At 45.5% G+C, this 20,353-nt stretch overlaps 2 protein-coding genes across 4 annotated transcripts; one reads left to right on the top strand and one right to left on the bottom strand.

Moving 5' to 3' along the window:
• Positions 1 to 10,063: 10,063 nt before the first annotated feature.
• Positions 10,064 to 13,235, bottom strand: LOC101779990 (putative dual specificity protein phosphatase DSP8). Of its 2 annotated transcripts, XM_012845392.3 has the most exons (7): positions 12,915 to 13,235; positions 12,437 to 12,559; positions 12,163 to 12,256; positions 11,896 to 11,978; positions 11,635 to 11,724; positions 10,716 to 10,970; positions 10,064 to 10,354 (listed from the first exon to the last, which is right to left on the bottom strand). In XM_012845392.3, exons 1-6 carry the CDS (start codon positions 13,077 to 13,079, stop codon positions 10,746 to 10,748), a joined length of 780 nt encoding a protein of 259 aa, XP_012700846.1. In that variant the 5' UTR covers positions 13,080 to 13,235; the 3' UTR covers positions 10,064 to 10,354; positions 10,716 to 10,745. The 2 variants fall into 2 exon arrangements, with proteins under 2 accessions (XP_012700846.1, XP_004964831.1); XM_004964774.3 differs by lacking the exon at positions 10,064 to 10,354 and having other exon boundaries at positions 10,369 to 10,970.
• A 2,147-nt stretch (positions 13,236 to 15,382) lies between these two features.
• On the top strand, positions 15,383 to 19,726 carry LOC101780397 (ATP-dependent 6-phosphofructokinase 7). 2 transcript variants are annotated; one of them, XM_022826042.1, is made up of 15 exons: positions 15,397 to 15,488; positions 15,525 to 15,897; positions 16,369 to 16,415; positions 16,499 to 16,538; positions 16,653 to 16,715; positions 16,830 to 16,967; positions 17,055 to 17,213; positions 17,356 to 17,409; positions 17,539 to 17,607; positions 17,688 to 17,817; positions 18,378 to 18,418; positions 18,513 to 18,734; positions 18,839 to 18,884; positions 18,973 to 19,127; positions 19,248 to 19,726. In XM_022826042.1, the coding sequence occupies exons 2-15, from the start codon at positions 15,604 to 15,606 to the stop codon at positions 19,458 to 19,460; spliced, it is 1,671 nt and encodes a 556-aa protein (XP_022681777.1). In that variant the 5' UTR covers positions 15,397 to 15,488; positions 15,525 to 15,603; the 3' UTR covers positions 19,461 to 19,726. The 2 variants fall into 2 exon arrangements, with proteins under 2 accessions (XP_004964832.1, XP_022681777.1); XM_004964775.4 differs by having other exon boundaries at positions 15,383 to 15,897.
• The last annotated feature ends 627 nt before the right edge of the window (positions 19,727 to 20,353 follow it).

The following is a 20,353-nucleotide window of genomic DNA, read 5'->3' on the forward strand; positions in this document are numbered from 1 at the left end:
TTTCAGGAAAAAAATTAGATTTCCTTTATAGAATAATTAGTTTAAATCCGAATCTCACCATTTAAATCACAGAAATTTCTAGGAGTGTCCAAAATTTTGTTAGGCTTGTTTTATTTTCCTTTATGCATTAAATTTTTTTTATACCCTAGAAAAATAATAAAAATTTGGGTATTTATTTAATGCCTTTCTTTTAAGGTAATTAAATAAATACTTAATCTTTATTAAATGCATAAATATGGAATAACATTTTCATAATCACAAATTATCATTAATTCATAGGAAGTTAGGTTTTAAAGTTAGTAAATAATTATAACATTTTCTAAAAATAAAAGAAAAGGCCTTAAGTAATGATCATTAAGGAAATAAAAAGTGTGGGCTAATCTTCTCGGGTTTTTGTGTGTTGGCTTGCAACTTTATCATGATAAATTGTATAGTCCTTGTTGGCTTGCAACTCTATCATGAAGGAAAGTTATATAGTCTTATATTCAAAAATTTGCATTCCTAACCCCTGCATATGTTATGCTATAGACCCCGAAGCACCAGAAGGAGATTACTCGGAATATTCAGAAGGATCTTCGGAGTTTGAGGAAATCTTTGAATTGGTCCCCTGCGAGGCCAACTCTTCAGACAATACTAACTTTTTTATCGAACAAGGCAAGCCCCGGTGCATTATACCTATTATTTTGGAGTCATTATTTCATGTGTCCATTATTTAGCTATTTGCTATATGTATGCACTAAGTCTAGGAGTTGCTTGAAACCCATTCTTATGCATTATCATACCTTGTTTAAGGACATCTTTGCCACTTGTTCAAACCTTTAGTAGATAACCCAAGTCTAGAATTGCTTAGTTGCTTAAATGCTTGGTTTACCAACATTAAGGAAAATTTTGAATCATACATGTTAATTATGGAAGGATGACTTGACAGTTAAGAAGCAGACAGAAGCTAAGGATATAGTTATGTCTGCTAGTTTAATTTGGTTAAGGCCCGATTCGTTGTCTTAACCTTTGATCAAGTGATAATCGTCTGATCACTTACTGGGTATGGGACCTGATGAGGACATCACATGTTCGGATACAACCATATTAGTATCTTTTGACTCCGAGGTGAAACAATTCTTTATCATAATTATATGTGATACATTTGATGAATTGATGCTGCACCATGATGTGTATTCGTTGTCAATTTCAGAAATACATACATGGATCAAAAATAGTGTTAAACACACATGGAAGGCATGGAGGACCAAAGAAGTAGATTGGGGGCCAAGTCCAAGTATTCCTAACGTCCTCCACCAGGCCACCACGTCACTTTTGTCCCAAGGAAAGAAAGAGATCCAATCCAACACGTTTTGTTGCTGGATTCGGACTACAGTTCTGGCCCAACTTGCAACGACCGCCACGACCTCATCCGGACTCCGTTTTGGGCGTTCAAGTACTCCATGGAATCCTTATGAAGTCTATTTTCATATGGATCTAGACTCATGTCCATATCTATTCTGAGGCGGCCGCAATCATCGAAATACTACCGAGAGGTTTTCTATCCACAGGTGCTGCGTCGCCCTATTTTGGCCCCGATGGGCCGTGTATCAAGCTGGGTCCATTAGGGACGTGTCCTAGGGTTGGAGCACGACCCCAACACCCCCCTGATCGTCCTCCTAGGTATTAATAAGGATTAGAGCCGCCACGAACAGATTGGGTTTTGTTTTGATGTAAGTTTAGCCATTGCTACTTCCTTGTAGACGCGTGTGTCAACTAGACCATCCGTTCTACTCGATTCGGAACCCCAAATTTGTGATTTCAGATTGGTTTTCATCTCCATATTTGCAATTGAGTTGCTTGTTCTACTTGTTCTTGCTTGTTCTTCGATTGCTTGCAGGACGAGTGCCCTAGTGGCCGGGTGACGCGATCCACAAGATCGCGGCAGCCATTGGAGGTGGTGTATCGGTTGCTAAGGCGCAGCTTGGAAGGCTGTAGTCGGGCCGTGAACGTCATCTCCATCCACCAATCGAGTTATCCACGCCTCTCATCGAAAGATCGGGAATCAACCCTAGCGGGTTCATATAAGTTGGTAATCAGAGCAAGGTTTATCGGTGAGAGACTTCTAGTTCTTTGCTGTTTTTAATTTCCCATAGTCCAAAAAAAGCCAAAAAAAAATAGTAGATTAGTTTACCCGCAATCCTATAAACCCTTTGAGCCTTTGCTAGCACTGCTTAGTTAGGGCTTGTTGAGTTTTTGGTTGCTTCGGTTGTGTTGAGTTGCTGGTCTTAGTTTTAGTCCTTTAGAGTTTTGAGTTCTTGTCACGTTCCAGTCACAGCCGTGTGCTACCGTATAAAACCTTCTGTTGGTTGAATCTGAATACATGTTTATATTCAAGTCTGAGTCCTACTCCGAGTTTGTTTAAGATCAAATCCCACGTGGTGCTGAGTTCAAGTTGGAATCGGTTTGGAGTCCGAATTGACAGCTGCCCAGTTGCTGTCTTGAGTCCAAATCTGATTTCTATCCTTTCGGAAAAAGTTTGTGTGGTGTGTGACTCTTGTGAAGTCCTTTTGTTCATATAATCAGATTTGAGGATCCCCTGGAAAAAAAAGAAGAAAAAAAAATAGAAGAAAAAAAAAGGAAAAGAAAGACAAAAAAAATAGGAAGAAAAGGGGTTGTTCGTTGTGCTTCCCTATTGTTTTCCGGTGGTGTGTTGTGACTTCCTTTGTGTCCAGGCTCGCGTCTCTAGCACGGTCTAGGCTAGGACCAGCACAGTACCACCGTTGAACTATTATTCAGCTTGCTTTTGTGACTAACGTGGTGCTAGTATATTTCCTTGCTTTAGCCCACCTAGAGCTCCACATATTCGACTACAGCTTGATAGGCTTTTGTTGCTGCGGCATCGATACACTTCACTCCACGGTTGCAGACTTGTTGGTTGCCGTCACCTCCTATTTGGCTTGGTAAGAACTTGTAAGGGCTTGTTTTTACAAGTTGAGTTTGAGAGAATTACAACCAACACATCATAGTAGTTGACAGGAGGATACATATTATTTTTGTGTTTCTTGTTTCCTACTAACCATGGCAGGTGATACGGAGATTTTGGAGCTGATGAAACTAGACTCTCATATTCAGGGTGTTATTCAACACTTGCCGTTATATGATGGTAAGTTTGATCCTAAAGCTTACATTGATTGGGAGATAAAAGTAGATAATGAATTTGATGAGCATGACCTGTCCGAGAAACAAAAGATTTATATTGCCTCTAATATTTTGACTGAATTTGCCTTGCTACAATGGAAACACATTTGTAGGCGTAAGAAACTTCTAGAATCTTGGGACGACTTTAAATTTCTTTTTAGAGATGCATTCATTCCTGAATATTATGCTGATTATTTGCTTGCTAAATTAGACAACTTGAGGCAAGGTAGTAGGACTGTGAAAGAATACTTCCATGATTTTAAAATTTGTATCATGTATGGTGGATTAGACGAATGCATGGAAGATGTGATGAGTAGGTTCATAAGAGGGCTCAATTCTGAAATTCGAACTTTGTTAATTAGCAAATCATGCATGCATCTTGCTCAATTGTATTGTCTTGCTCTCAATGCTGAAAAGGAGATTTTATTATCTGTGAATACTTGCAATAATGATGTGACCCATAATGTCCAAAATTTGTCCACCTTGCATGCTAATGACGAGCAACAAATAGTGGAACCCACTGTTGATTTTCCTTTGTCACAAAATGAATTACTTGCTGTTCCTTGTGATAAAGAAGACTTGTGTGATGATGATTCTTTTACTCCTATGCCACAAGTAACAAATAAGTGTGATACTTTTCATTTGGAAACATATAAATGTGCTGAAGCAAAGCTTTTTCATCCTATTAGTTGTGCACAAGATGAACTGAATTTGCTATCCTCTTTAAATACTTTGGGTTATATTGAATTTGATGTTCTGTGTAATCTAAGTTGTCTAAAAGAGAGACTTAAATTTGATTCTAGTTTGCCAAGCTTTAATCATTGTTCGCTTCATCCAATTGGCAAATACGACAGCAAAGGAGAATATTTGGTGCATAAAGTTTATTTTTGCTCTCATATGAAATATCCTTTTGGGCACCAATACCAACATCAAATAGAGGGCTGCACTAACACTAATAATGTCTTGCAAAGCTTTTCTAGTTTTTCTCATATGCAACAGGGTAAGACCAAAGAAGGGGAGCATTACTCGTTGTGGCCATGCAGCATGGCCGTCGCTCCGTGCTCCAACATCAAAACAAGCACCTTAGAATGCCACTGGGGCAAGTCGAGGACGACTTGCAGCCAAGAAGGGGAGAATGATGAGGACATCACATGTTCGGATACAACCATATTAGTATCTTTTGACTCCGAGGTGAAACAATTCTTTATCATAATTATATGTGATACATTTGATGAATTGATGCTGCACCATGATGTGTATTCGTTGTCAATTTCAGAAATACATACATGGATCAAAAATAGTGTTAAACACACATGGAAGGCATGGAGGACCAAAGAAGTAGATTGGGGGCCAAGTCCAAGTATTCCTAACGTCCTCCACCAGGCCACCACGTCACTTTTGGCCCAAGGAAAGAAAGAGATCCAATCCAACACGTTTTGTTGCTGGATTCGGACTACAGTTCTGGCCCAACTTGCAATGACCGCCACGACCTCATCCGGACTCCGTTTTGGGCATTCAAGTACTCCATGGAATCCTTATGAAGTCTATTTTCATATGGATCTGGACTCATGTCCATATCTATTCTGAGGCGGCCGCAATCATCGAAATACTACCGAGAGGTTTTCTGTCCACAGGTGCTGCGTCGCCCTATTTTGGCCCGAGGGGCCGTGTATCAAGCTGGGTCCATTAGGGACGTGTCCTAGGGTTGGAGCACGACCCCAACACCCCCCTGGTCGTCCTCCTAGGTATTAATAAGGATTAGAGCCGCCACGAACAGATTGGGTTTTGTTTTGATGTAAGTTTAGCCATTGCTACTTCCTTGTAGACGCGTGTGTCAACTAGACCATCCGTTCTACTCGATTCGGAACCCCAAATTTGTGATTTCAGATTGGTTTTCATCTCCATATTTGCAATTGAGTTGCTTGTTCTACTTGTTCTTGCTTGTTCTTCGATTGCTTGCAGGACGAGTGCCCTAGTGGTCGGGTGACGCGATCCACAAGATCGCGGCAGCCATTGGAGGTGGTGTATCGGTTGCTAAGGCGCAACTTGGAAGGCTGTAGTCGGGCCGTGAACGTCGTCTCCATCCACCAATCGAGTTATCCACGCCTCTCATCGAAAGATCGGGAATCAACCCTAGCGGGTTCATATCAGGACCAGTAAAGCCCAGTAGGTTAGTAAACTCTCTGATCGGGAATACTTCGTACCCGCGCTTGACGTGCTGGAGATTGGCAGGGGCGTAGCCTGAAACTCACATGGTGATCAGGCCAGACGTGGGGTCCCATGTGGGGGTGCGTCCCTGGGTCCGGGTAGTCTTATTCCCAATCATTGGTTTTGCTAATCGAAAAGTCGTTACATACAACCTGGACAGTCGTATATAGCTGGTGATCAGGGTACTCTCCTGCAGGATGTAATATGATCTGGATCGCCGCAATTCTCGGTTATGAATGCACTTGATCACTGTTGAGCATCGTAGCATAAATTCATGAATGACATAGCTTTCTGATAATGATTGGTGTATGACTTAATACCTTGTTGTTCGCAATTAATCTTTTCTCATCATCTAGAATGGTTAGGTAACAATTTAACTCAAATAAAAGATAAAAACTAAGGTGTCACTTGTAGTAAGCTTTTCGGCAAAAATGTATCAACCAAGTACACCAAAAAGCTATCATGTACTTCCAAGAAAAACTATTATATTGGTTAGTCGGGTAAGACTTGCTGAGTACCCCGTACTCAGGGTTATCCCTTGTGGCTATCTTTTCAGAAGCACCGTCGGAGTCCACTGAGGAGGAAGCCCCGAAACCCTAGGGTATTGTTATGAGTCTCACAATACCCTTAGAAGAAGTTTTATAATGCTCATCTCCACCCGAACCGTTTATATTTTAAATCCTAGAACTCTTTCTAACACTGCACTGTTAAGTTTGCTTCAAACTATGTCTTGTATTAACTCGTACCTCTTGTATGTATGTAAAAATGTAATATTTGTTGATGCTATCCCATCGCAGATACAATCCTGATGTATGTCTATGAGACACGACGTGGATCTTTCGAGGAGTCCTAGGGACACTCGACGGACGACCGGACTTATACTGTTTTAAGTGCGTTTCGGATAACTGCTGCGTTGGCAGCAATTAGGCGCACTTAAACCAGTTTAAGTTGGACGGTTCCGCCACATATCCAGAACAATATAAGAAAATGTGCTTAATAAATAAACACTTGAAATAGCAGAAACATTAACACCAAAACAAATGAAGGTTCATGATTGCAGAGAAACATCACAACAAAGTGCCATAGGTCTCAGCAAATATTACAAGTTCCATCAATGCTACTTAATAGTACATAAACCCTAGGTACTTCATTGCAACATTAGATTTAAACTCTAGAAGAACCCCTATTCTGCTACATTTGTGCAGCCCATGCTTCCCTCTGTTGTGCCCAAGTTCCATTTTCAGGATCATGCTCTGCCTCAGAGGCAGTGTCAGTGGAGTTTGGAGTCCAAGCAGCTTCAGTGGGGACATGTTCATCCTGACCATGCCTAAGTATCCAACTGTGCAGAATACAACAAGCAAGAACCAGCTTTACTTGGATTTTGTAAGGGTGGAAGGGCTTGTTGTCAAGGATCCTGAACCTATTCTTGGGAGCACCAAAATCCCTCTCTATTGTCACTCTAAGAGAAGAATGCCTTAGGTTAAACAACTCTCTTTGGTTTTATGGTCTGTTGGAACCAAAATCCTTCAAGTGGTACCTTGTACCATGAAATGGCGGCAGGAACCCAGGCCTGGCTGCATATCCATCATCCACAAGATAGAATTTCCCTAGATAATGGAACAAAACAACATGGTTTATCAGTTTAGTGGGTGCAATTAGTTTGGCATGTTATAGATGTGTGATGTATGGTACCTTGTGGGACTCTAAGGCCATCAACCCTTTCTAGAGCATCAACCAAAATTAGAGCATCATGTGTAGATCCCTCCCAACCAGCAAGCATATATGTGAACCTGAGGTCAAAGTCCACTGCTGCCAAAACATTCTGAGTGATAGTGTGCTTCTTGCCTCTAAAGATAGCTTGCATCTTCACAGGAACTCTAGCTAAGACATATGTCCCACCAATTGCTCCTATGCAGTCCTAAATCAAGTAAACAAATAACCATATCAAAAGGTTACTACCATATGGGTTATTTAACTTGGTTACATTCATGAAAAGACCACCAACCTTGAAATATGGGTACCATCTCCTGCTGGCATGGATCCTAGGATGGACACTAGTGGATGGTGGAACAATGAACTCATTCCTCAACTCACCAACTATATACAAGATTTGGTGAAAGAACCTACTAATAGTCTCTGGTGACCTCCTAAATGTCATGTTAATCACCCTGAACCACTGGTTGTGACCAACAACATGCAAGAACATTGCAACTTGTTCTTCAATAGTGGCATGTATGCTGTCCACAACCAACTGTCTTGTACGAAACAAGTCACACAGTTGGAAAAAAGGTGCGTTTCTCAACCTTAGCAGGTTTACACAATGGACATCATTAGATTCATAAATGAATCTTAGGTTACTGATCCTCTCTGGGTCCCTCTCTGCCATGGGTCCATAGGTAATGGAGCGAGCATCCTAAGCTCTCCTCCTAAACACATGAAAAACCATGCAGCCACTGTAGCAACCATAGCAGCAGCAGCCGGGCGCCTAGTTCGGAAATCCATGTCTACCAATACGATGCAATGTTAATTAGAATTGAGTACAAGCACTTGGAGCCATGTTGTTAAGCAAGCAAACATTCAAAACTAAATGGTTATTCAAGACACGGCTGCCACACCCGAGGGTGCTTCTCCGGCGGCAAGGATTCATCATCGATCTAGGCACTTTGCTCAGTAATACATAAATCGATAAATTCGATCCACATGTTTGAATCAACATAGATACACATCACAAAAATATAGATCCACATGCACACGAACAAAAGTACCGCATAGATCTAAGAATATAAGAAGCTAGGGTTCCTCATCGGCAAACAAAAACTGACGAATCAACAAATCAACGCACATCTAGATGGGAGAAGGGAGGAAGCATCGTTAGAGGAGGGGGAGATGTATCGTCACACCACCAGAGGACCAAGAGTAGGCTGCTAGAGGACCTCGACCCGATCGGCGAACCAAGATCGAAGAAGGGGAGGGAGAGGAGAAGGCGCACTAGGGAAATGGATGTGAGTGAAGGCAGTGGCGAGGGAATGGGGTGGTAACCCTAGCCTTCCACGCCTTTATCACCAGGATAGCGCCATCTCCCGCGCTCGCCCCAAATCTTCCCGCCTTGCATCGTCCCGTCTCGGCTCGCGAGGGAAGGAAGATTTCGGCGGACGGAGGGATGTGGGATGGGAGGGGGCAAGTGAACGAGGGGGTGCAGGCATATGGTGCGGGTGGGGGAACCAAACTAGGTCAAGGTGCACGAGACGGTGCAGGATGGTCCCTAGGATGCCCTCCTCCCAGCTACCAATCACACCCTCACTGGTCACCTTCATGGTGGCCGGATCACTGCATGCTTCCTTTGCCGAGCTAGCCAGTGACAAAGGAATCTCTCAGCTTCCTCAGCCTAGCAATCTCGTTTCTCTAAACTCTACCATAGCAATCTATTCTTCGTCGACTTTATAAGCATGGTTGTTTTTAGGCGTAGGTGCAAAGAACTATTGAGATGCGTCCAATTCATCAATCGATGCCACACATGCAAACATCACTTGCCCCGATGGTGGATAGTAATATAGTGGCATTTTGATGGCCGTAACTTAATTAACTTTTAGTTTGTATATATATAAGCATATATAAAATTATGACTTAATTAGCTAAGAACTCCATTTTCCTTTTGTGAACTAAGAAGTCCATTATTGGAGCAGGCTAAACTTAACTTGTGCTCGTTTGAGCTGTAGCTTTTGAAAAAGTAGCTGTGAGCTGTGGAAAAGTAGCTGTGAGTTGTGAGCTGTGGGCTGTGGAAAAGCCGTTTCGTGGAACAGCTGTGACTTTTGGAAAACACTTATGAGCGGACCCCACATGTCATTCATAGTCCACCTCACTCGACCCTCTCCCTCTCTCACTGACGAGCGGACCCGCTCATCAACCCTTCTTCTTCCTCCTCCTCCTGCTGCCAGTACCGGCGATTAGTCGCCCACAGTCGATTCGTCACCCACGGCTTCCCCTCGTCGACGACCCGCAGCTCCGCCACCACTCGGCCGCCGCTCTACCTCGTCGTGCCCAGCTCCCGACGACCACCTCCGCCCGCCTCTGCCACCGACCCGAGCTTGTCGCCGGCCCTGATTCGCCATCGTGGGTAGGCCTCTGGCTGGTTTCTCGCGCCCTCGGCTTCCCCTCGAGCTCCCGCACCCATTCCACCCCTCACCGGCCTCTCTCGTCCGTTGTGCAGGGCCGGAGGAGTGGGCCCACTGGGGGAGCTCGCGCGGCTGCCCGCGAGGGAGCTCGAGCTCGCGGCGCCACCCCTGCTAGGAGCTCGCGCCGGCGCCGCCACTGGCTGCTCACTGGAGGAGGAGAGGGGGGGCGGAGAGGGCCGCCGCCAGCGTGGTCGGCTGGCCGCCGCGTCGGACCCCGCCGCTGCCACTGGTTGCTCGCGGGAGGAGGAGAGAGGAGCTCGCAGCTGGAGAAAAATATCGGGAGAGACAGGAAAGAAATGAAGCGGTATGCTCATAACGAGTAGCAGTGGGTAATTTCTTCCAACTTGAGAAAGCCAAAAGCTCAAGGAAGCACCTCCCCACCTACTGCCAGAAATGAACTAACTCTGCTTTTGGGTCGAAGCAGCTGAAGCTTTTCGGCCTTTTGGTTGGTTTTTAGCTTTTGGAAAGCAAAACAGCCCCAAAAGCTCAACCATAGCAATATCGTCCTGAAAGAACTTTCAATAGCAATATTGTCTTGAAAGAACTTACAATGACAATAGTACATGACTGAAATCGATGATACAAAAACAAAAGGTGTGACTTTTTATTTCGGTTGCTTGCGGAGACCTTTCTGTCATCTGTCAATGACATCAGACGACTGATCCGGATCTATTCAATGTACGCCGTATTATTTTATCTTCAGATCCGATCAGGTGATCTGAAATCGGATGGCGATTGGAAGAACAGGTGGCCGGACTTGGCAGCCGCAGAACTGGTGCAACCCAACTGAGTAACTGTACAGTTCGAATTGACCCTTTAGTCGTGCTGTGCACTCAAATCATATCTTATCTGAATACCAGTCAAACAATCTCTATAAACAAAATCAGGTATTTCGACTATGCATTTGCAAAACGATTCCATAGGTAATTGTCCAATTCAATTTCTGGCTGTCCTGCAACCATTCTGGCCCAGATACATCCTCATCAAAGGTCCAGACAATGGATTTCTCATGATGAAGGTACATATAAACAGGCAAATTGGATGAATACGGACATTTGTATGACTCCCGAAATATTATGCCAATGCAGCTGCCATCCTTTCAGATCTGCACACCACTTCACAAGTAAATTGGTTATGTGGAGAACATGCACGCACCTCGGACACCCAATGTCCAGTGATCATTCATCAGATCCGAGAAGGAAACAAACATGAAAGCATCTTAATCATTGGCCTTGACGGGGTACTCTTCAGGCAAGACAAGCTGGCATCTTCTGTAAGAGACTCTGGGGCATCATTGCCATCCAAATTTGCTTCTGTTACTGGTATGGCGTCCCCTGCTGCAGTTGCTGTTGCCGAACTGCTTGTCACAGCAGGAAACTCAGCGTTGTTCTTGCTGAATTCTTGGACCACCTGCAAGAATCAAATCCACCTAGAATACATGAATTTTCATTGAATAATGAGTTAAACTGCCTCTCACTCTTCTTCCACGCGAATAAGATTGAACGAAATGAATTGGAAAGGCTTTCAGGACCTTCTAGAAACATTCAGAATCCCTGGTGATAACTCTTTCTCTAATTAATGGGCGGTATTTGGGTCCATGATGAGTAAATTTGGTCCCATCTAAATATGATTGCTGCATTATCAGTCACCAGACAGAAGTAGCTGAATGTCACAATCCAAAACAGCTAAAGGATTGCAGCACTGCTCTGCAAATATGAGTGTATGTTTAATCATCTTTGAAACACAATAGAAAGTTTTAAATATAGGTGTTCAGTCAAGCAGTAGGAATATTTCCTTACTGAGGAAGAAAAGGCTGCTAAAATGTGACATATACACAGCCTTTCCTAGCTAGTTATACCATTAGGATCAATTGCCAACTGCATTTTATCACCGATAAGAGTTACATCTTTCAGCGCATATAAATTATTTAAAGCAGGCCAATGCTTGCAACTTCCCAAGTTCAAGAAAATCACAGCAGGGGGCAGGCAGTAAAATTAGAAATTCTTGTAAGTGCAAATAACTGGCATGTTTTAAGATGGAAGAATGAGTCAGCGTGTGTTCAGTAGGGCAGTACCTTCCATTGCGAACGCGTCAACAGCACTCGAGCCCTTTTAGATCGTACATACTCGAAAGCTTCTGCAGGTGTCATATTCTTGTACTTCACCTGGTGAAATTAAGAAACATACCAATATTATATTTTCACTGAGACAAGATTTTAAATCAATTCCAAACAGGTAGTATGCTATGACTTCTTTCTAACTATGACCTGAAGGTCTAAGCTCAGATTTTGACATATTATTGTTCTTACTAAAAGATAGTAAATAACTAAATTTACCAGGTAGCACAAGACAATTGTTGTACTTCGGCCCCTTCCAGCTTTGCAGTGAATATATGTTATTTTCCCAGAAGATGCATTTCCTAATTAACAGTGCAGAAATGTCAATGAAAGTTTCTGTAGTGAAGAGAAGGAAAGTTTCTGAAAAAAAAAGGAAGCAGCGTCACAAATGGTCAACAATCTAATCAGTAAATCTGGGATGATTGATTCATAAACTATTACTTATTGAAAAAGGGTCACTTTGGGCATAATCTGCAGCTCACTTACTATGAATGAAATCAACTGCTTGATTAATATCCACAAGTGAAGGAGCAAACATATAATCTCTTGTAGGAAGAACAAGGTGATCAATCCCACGTGACTGTAAATTTCAGCAGAGCAGAATTTATGTCACAACGTATCCCTGATTGATTAACTTGGATTGGAGGAATTCTGTTCGTAAGTGGCATATGCTAAGATTAAGGGAACTCAGGAGCATATGATCTGTGAAGTGACATACAAGTTTTAATATAAAAAGGTAAATAAATAGCAAGCCACTTGCCTGATACATTGATGATGGTACCAAAGTCTCAAATGGTTCATTTAGAGTTATCACACCACGTACCCCAAGCTTCTGCAAGCGTGAAACATCTCTGCGGAACGGAACCGCTCCAAGCAAAATGAACTGGTACAAAGGTCAACATGTGCATCTGTATAATCAGATCAGAGATATCTATGACTCATCAAATGGAAATATCTGCTCAACCACAAGGCAGATAATACAGCTCCAGAATATCCCCAGATACAGAGCTAAATTCACGCATACAGATATTGCAACTATGACATTCTTTGGAGCGAACAACAATGAAGTCAGCACCATTTATAGACTAACGCTAAAATTGTTAACTTCCTAGCCTCCAGACAGATCCCCAGAGGAACACCGACGGCTCTAGTTTTAGTGGACCTAGCAATCTAAGTCTCTCAAGCCAATCTCTCGCTCAGGAAGCTGTTAGTGAGGAGAAACGGAAACGAGAAGTCACCTGATCGACCTCGTCCCACCACCGGAACTCGGCCTGGGCCTTGCTCCGCACTACATTGTATAGCAGCGTCGGGTAGAAGAGCACCCTCGCGGCGACGCCCACCGCGGCCTCCTTCGCCTTCCTCCGCGCCGCCGCCCCCCGCCGCCCCGCCGCCTCCGCGGCCATGGCGAACGCTCGAACGGCTGGTGTCGATAGCTTCCAACGGGGAGGAATTTCCGATGATAGGGACGGTGGGGGCTTGGGGTGAGATCAAGGAAAATTAAGCGCTAAATCGCGCCCAATTTTCTCTTGATCGTTTAGCGCTTGATTGGGAGTGGGGAATTGCCGGCTGGCATCAGTTTCTCCGTTATGTCACAATTACATGGTGACTGACATTTGGACCCGCGTCTGCCGGGGCCCACGTGTCATTGACCATGAGTGTGCGGTAAGATCAGATAATCCCCTTCTTGCCACGTAGAGAGGGATGAAGCTTAAGCAGAATGCAGAGAGAGGGCGTAGGGTTATATTTTGGAAACTTTGTCTTGAAAAACCAAACACTTAAAATAAATTCATCTTTTTTTAACAACTTTGGGAAGATCCCCACCTACTTAATTCTCATTGATCGAAAGTAAGACGGCAGCCACGTGGCGAGAAGCAAAGAGAAGTTAGAAGAGAAAATAGGAAATATCTCCAAGCTGATCCATAGGACGGTGCAAGCTCAACGCAATAGAAAGTCCCTGACGAAGTTGAAGTGTATTCTACCAATCATCCATGAGAGCCAATACCGAGCAACTTGCTTGCCAGATTCACTGGAACTAAAGTGCCACAACAACAACCCTCATAGCTACGCTGCCCTATGGCCACCCTCCAACGATTTGGGAGGGTTTGCCAACAGAACGAGGGTTAAGGGTGGGGTAAGCAACTTGACCAAAATGTCGTCGGAAATGATGACCTCCCTTCGAGCTGAAGGCAACACCAATTGAGGCACATCCAGGTGCCACATACCGCCATCCAATACCCTTCGAGGGGAGGAAGCCCCAAAGGAGGGAGGGCTGGCAAAGGCGACACCCAGCATTTGATTTGGTATCTCCATCAACAAGGAGAGCATCGACGAAGTAGAGGCGCCAATGGTGGACACTTGCGTAACCATAGTAGAATCCAAAGGAGCACCAACAACTTTCTAGTTCTGCTGCAAACACGGAGGCGGCGGGCGGTGGTTGCCGATGGCGGTGATGGCACAGAGGAGAGGAGGCCATCGATGACGCCTCCAAGAAGGTAGACGACGTCCGAGAGCGTCGTCATCATCGGCCCGCCAACAAGCAAAGGCTTTCGCCTAGGCCCAATCCTCTTAGCACGCCAGTTTTGACCATGGAGAGGATAGCGGAGGTGAGGGGGAGCTATAGGCAAGCACTAGCTTTGGTGCTGCCGGCGGCCGTGAGCCAACATGGCCCGCACCGTTAGGACTGCACGCGCGTGAACTCGACACGAACGCCGCAAGCTGAGCACCGCCACTTCCTGGCTGGCGCCCCCCCAGCGGATCTGCGAAGGAATCCGCCTCAAAGCTCAGAGGAACGCCGGATACAAGCGTCGACGTGCCGGATCCGGGCCTGGCCAAACCAGGGCCGCCGGTCACTATCGAAGCTACCAGTAGCGACGCCTCCTCCGACGGCGGCGAGAAGGAGTGGAGGGGAGGGAGAGGGTGGCGTCGTGCCTAGCCGCTGCCTCGCTCCACGTGCGCCGCTCGCTTCGCGCCGGTGCAAGGGCGCCATCTCGCCGCGCGTCATCCCTGGCCAGAACCGTGCAGGCGCGGCAAACGAAGGCGAAACTGCCCCGCCGCCACCTTCCCAGGGGTTGCACGGGCTTCCAGCGAGCCCTCTGGCAGCGGTGAGGGAGGAGGAGAGGGGAGGGGAGAGGAGAAAGCGACGCAACGGCGGCTAGGGTTGGGCCGCCGCCCGAGCGAGGGCGGCGACGCAGGGCCTCAGGATTCCCCTCGAAAAGCCTAGTCGCTGATAGAGACCTTCAAGTAAATTCATCTTGATGGTTGAACTTATGTCGCGAGTGGATAAGTAGATCATGGCGAATGCTTTTTAAAACTTGGTTTGGTTAACTCAATGGAATTGAAATATAACAAATGTTGATCTATATATCTTCCTCTCATGAATGGATAGGCCTAAAGGTGCTACTAGAAAAGGTTGTTTTCGAATTCACTAGAAATGTATTGTTGGAGTAGTTTAGAGCCTGCTCGAAATGCGGAAAATTTGTAGTATATGAGGAGAAAACTCTGTAAATTTTGGTAGCAGATTTGAACGGAGCCTAGACTCGGTGATTTTGGTCGGCAAACGGACGGAGTACGAATCACCAATCTGTCACGTGACCGTACTCGCAGCATCCAATGGGTAGAGAACACGAATCTCGGGGCCCGGTCCCACACCACCTGAAAGAAACGCCCAGTCCCACCAAGTGTCAGGCCGCGCATCTCTCCCAGTCCCCGTCCGTCCCCAACTCCTCCACAGGCCGCGTCGTCCTCGCCCCGCATCCCATTCGCTCGTCTCCTCCGCCGGTCGCCGTCACCCCTCGTCGCCCCGCACTCCCGGCCGCCGCCACCACCCCTCGTCGCCCCGCACTCCCGGCCGCCGCCGTCGCCGTCACCGCCCCCCCCCAAGGCCACCCGCAATGGATTTTCCCACCGCATCCTCCTCCTCCTCCCGCCATGGCGCCGCCGCCCGCGCCGCCCGCTGACTCGGCCCCCGATCCCAGGCCCGCCGCGACCGCGAGCGCGCCCGTGACGATCACCGTGCCGAGCCCGAGGGACCACCTCCTCCTCCACCACCACAACCACCTGGTCGATCGCCGGGACACGCCGCGGGGCCGCGCGTGGGAGCCGGAGCGGAGCCGGCGCGGGGAGGCGATGGAGGGTGCGGCGGCGGTCAAGCTGGTGTCCGGCGAGGCCGGCTACGTCCTCGAGGACGTGCCGCACGTGTCGGACTACCTCCCCGATCTCCCGGTGAGTGCCGCCATCCCGTGCGGTGGGGGGTCGATCTGGTGGTTGACGCGGGGAGCGGCTGATCGGTCGCTGCTGCTCCAGGGCGAGGTTGCCCGCTGCGTGGCATCGTGGTGGTGCACTGGTGCGGCCCGGCGGCCGGATCGTAGGCGAACGTGGAATCTGATGATCATGATTCGTGCGATCTAAAGCTGTCAGCGACTTTTATTACTTAATGCCTTTTTGTTCGTTAGTTATTTGCGTTATGGCGTGGGCTTTTTTGGTGATTGAAGCAGCTAGTGCTTTTTTAGCACTCGCCTTTTCGAGTGACTTCATACACTACATTTTTGCTCTTTCCTTGTTTCCAATTTGGCCATTTAGAGGTAGTGATAGGCGATTTGCCATTAGTTATGGAGGCAACGGATGAAATGTGGAATCTGAGAGATACCCATAACCGATTTGTGATCATGATAAATTTCTCATTTGCTGTTGCAGACCTACCCAAATCCATTGCAAGATAACCCAGCATACTCGGTTGTGAAGTAAGTTTGAACCTGCAAGCTTGAAGCTCACATTCTTCCCTTACTCATTGTAGCTAACTTGTCCTTTTCTTTCTCCCCTTCAGGCAGTACTTTGTAAACCCAGACGACACCGTCTGCCAGAAGGTGAGTTCTTGAGGGACTTGTTGTCCACTCTGCATTTTTTCCCCTGACAGGAAATACTTCACTTCTACAAAGTATTTACACCAATTCTGTGATGCGTACTGTTGTCCAATGCAGATTGTTGTTCACAAGGATGGTCCCAGAGGGAACCACTTCCGTCGTGCTGGACCTCGCCAAAGGGTATGTGAACCTTGTGCTTTTCACTTTTTGTACGGGAACAAAGCTACGTAGAAGGGGGAGATACTATGGCTAACCCTGTAAGCTTTTTGTAACCTTGTGCATGTCTTGGGTTAGGTCTATTTTGAACCTGATGAGGTCCATGCATGCATTGTCACCTGTGGAGGATTGTGCCCTGGACTTAATACTGTGATTAGGGAAATTGTATGTGGCTTATCTGACATGTACGGTGTCACCAAGATACTTGGGATTCAGGTGAAAACATTACATCATGCAATAAATCGTTCTCCCCATTGAGTTCTTCAAGCACTCATTTGTTGCCCTCATGTTTATTTCTCATAGGGTGGGTATAGAGGCTTCTATGCTCGCAACACCATCACCTTGACTCCAAAGAGTGTAAATGACATTCACAAAAGGGGTGGAACTATTCTCGGATCATCCCGAGGAGGCCATGACACCATGAAGATCGTTGACAGTATTCAAGATCGTGGCATAAATCAGGTAAATGAAAGAAAATGGCATTCTACCCCGCATCTTTTTGTCTCATTTTCTACTTTTAATTTCTTGGCACCATGAAAATTCTTTTACCAAGCTGAGACACTTAAACTTGCACATTGGTTCAACTCTTTGATGATTTGTTCAGGTCTATGTAATTGGTGGTGATGGTACTCAAAGGGGTGCAGGAGTGATATTTGAAGTAAGCACAATTGTAGATTTGCTGAAAGTTTCCAGACCTGTTTGAAATATAGCCTTAGCCGATCATATATTATCACAACCAATTAGTGCAATATGTTTATAAGTTACTCTTTACTTGAATCCTCTTCAGGAAGTTAGAAGGCGTGGTCTGAAAGTTTCTGTTGCTGGCATCCCAAAGACCATTGACAATGACATCCCTGTAATACACTTCTCCACATTTTAGTGATATTTTGGTGGAATATGGCATTTGGCATGTAACTCATGGTTACCTATGTTTAGGTAATTGACAAGTCATTTGGTTTCGACACGGCAGTTGAGGAGGCTCAACGTGCAATAAATGCTGCTCATGTAGAAGCTGTAAGTGCTGAGAATGGTATAGGTCTTGTCAAGCTAATGGGACGACACAGTGGTAAGCTTCTATGAATGTTGTGCTAGTAATATATAGTACTTGTCTGTTGTACGCTTCTCTGCTAATATCTTATTCTGTAAGCTTTACCTTTGAGGAACTTCTCTGCCTTCATTCTTAGATGGGTGTATGCTATATCAGTTTCCTGATGAACTATTATGGAAATTTAAACAACATTTTATAATCTCTTTGATTTTATATTCAAACAGATTTCCATGTCTGATGCTACTATGGCAAATTGTTACTTGTTATGTTTCATGCTTTCTTGAGTAGAAATATCACAATAGCTGGTGTATGTGAGCTTATTAAGTTGTGGGTGTTCCACTTCCTTCTAGGCTGCATTTTAGTTCATTTCCTTGTTTGTAGATGCAAGAACTTAGGTAACATGGATAAATAATCAACTCAATGTGCCTATGTTCCTTCCATCTAGTTCAAATTTGAAGTAAATCCCATAAGTTCTTATTCATATGCCCCTCACTGGTTTCAAGATTAACCAACTTGTTCATTCATGCTTTCCTTTATATCATAAATCTGACTGATGACATTTTTTTTTACTGATGCAGGTTTTATCGCGCATTATGCTACTCTGGCTAGCAGGGACGTGGTACGTTCACATCTCCATTGAGCCAAAACTATTTTGGGTGTATTTTCATGTTTGCACACAAGCATAAAGGATCAAAATGTTTTCCTTCTGTCAGGATTGTTGCTTGATTCCAGAGTCACCTTTCTATCTGGAAGGTGAAGGTGGCCTTTTCAGATATATAGAAAAGCGTTTGAAGGATAATGGTCATATGGTTATTGTTGTTGCTGAGGGTGCCGGACAGAAACTTATTGCTGAAACCATGCAGTCAATTGGGAAAGATGCCTCGGGCAATGAGCTGCTTCTTGACGTTGGTCTTTGGTTGTCTCAAAAGATAAATGTAAGACATGGATATTCCACTTGCACCTCCCATCTACTGTCTAGATGTTGTTCTTATCTGCAATATAAGCACTTGTTTAATTGATGTTTTACTTGTGAATTCAGGAGTACTTCAAGAAAAACAAGATGACCATTAATCTGAAGTACATAGGTACGTAATTTTCTTTGATATTATGTTTCAGTGTCCAGAATTGCTAGTTTCACAGTAACAGATCTCAGATGCTGTTCCACTATTGCAGATCCGACGTACATGATACGTGCCATCCCTAGCAATGCATCTGATAACGTCTATTGCACACTGTTGGCTCACAGTGTGGTCCATGGAACCATGGCTGGATATACCGGTTTCACCATTGGTCAAGTGAATGGTCGGCATTGCTACATCCCCTTCTATGTAAGTCACCCTCTATAGGACAGGGAGTTATCTTTACCGCGTTTAGCATCACAAGTTAAACTTAAAACCTGTTCTGCTTCAATGCCCTTTGCACTGACTACTTTGCATCGCTCACTTCAGAGGATAACGGAGAAGCAGAACAGAGTCTCGATAACCGACAGGATGTGGGCAAGGCTGCTTTCCTCGACCAACCAGCCAAGCTTCCTCTGCAACAAAGTTGTCGAGGAGGCGAAGAAGGAAGAGGAAAGAACGGCCCAACTTATAGATGGCTCGCCGTCCCATCGGAAGGTTGATAAGAAGGTCGCAGGTTCCAGCTCCAGTGCTACGAAGTGAGGTCAACGTCCGCTTATATTCTCGGATGAACTTTTTCCAGTTTAGTTGCCATGGCAACTGACGATGCTCAGTTACCGCTCCGATTTTTCTAGAGAAAACATTCTCCCAATCTAACCTAGTGTTAAATAAACATATCTTATGTATAGTTTGGTTGGCAGACTATCTGCACGTACCATTGTCGGTGCCATTGTACTGCTGTTTATTTTGGAATAAAGTTCAGGAAGTGATAGAGAATCTAGGACTGTAGAGCACAGTTCCTTGGGTAATGTGATTGTGTCATGCTATTGCCGGATTTGATTTGGAACTACGTGCATGTCATGTGCCCAAGCCGATGCAGTAACAGCGAGTGAGTTGAACGGATGAATTAAAATTGTGGCCGCTGGAGAAAAGGCCACGAGGGTACCCGGCCCGAGACAATCCCACCAACCGGAGCACACATTTAGCACGGCCCGTTGACGACTTCAATAGGGCATGATGGGCTGCGCGGTGGCCCATTAAATCTCTGAATCGGCCCAACTGGAGACGCCCGCGTGACTTGCGTGAGCGATCGGTCGGGTTGCCGGATGCTTTTGTCCCACCTCGGTAGCGGAGAGACGCGGAGGCAGGGGAGGCGGGTATAAGATCGGGGGGTGGGCGTCAGGCAGAAACCATCTTTGCGCTTGGGGCAATGACGCAGCTAGTGAGGTAATACCGAGGCGCGTCAATTGCTGGTTGAAAACTATTTCCAAACCCCCTCTTTGGCCCTCTGGGCCACTGAGAATTTCTGGAAGGGCTCCTTCTCTTCGGAGAGGGTAAAGCCCTACGAATCAAATCAAAATTTCTGAAACTTGCTAGTGCCTTTTGGCTATCTAGTGGTTGAAGACTAGAGGCTCCTCATTTCTAGCTGAACCAAA

The sequence above is a fragment of the Setaria italica genome, chromosome IV (assembly GCF_000263155.2).
Source record: "Setaria italica strain Yugu1 chromosome IV, Setaria_italica_v2.0, whole genome shotgun sequence".
Lineage (NCBI taxonomy): Eukaryota > Viridiplantae > Streptophyta > Magnoliopsida > Poales > Poaceae > Setaria > Setaria italica.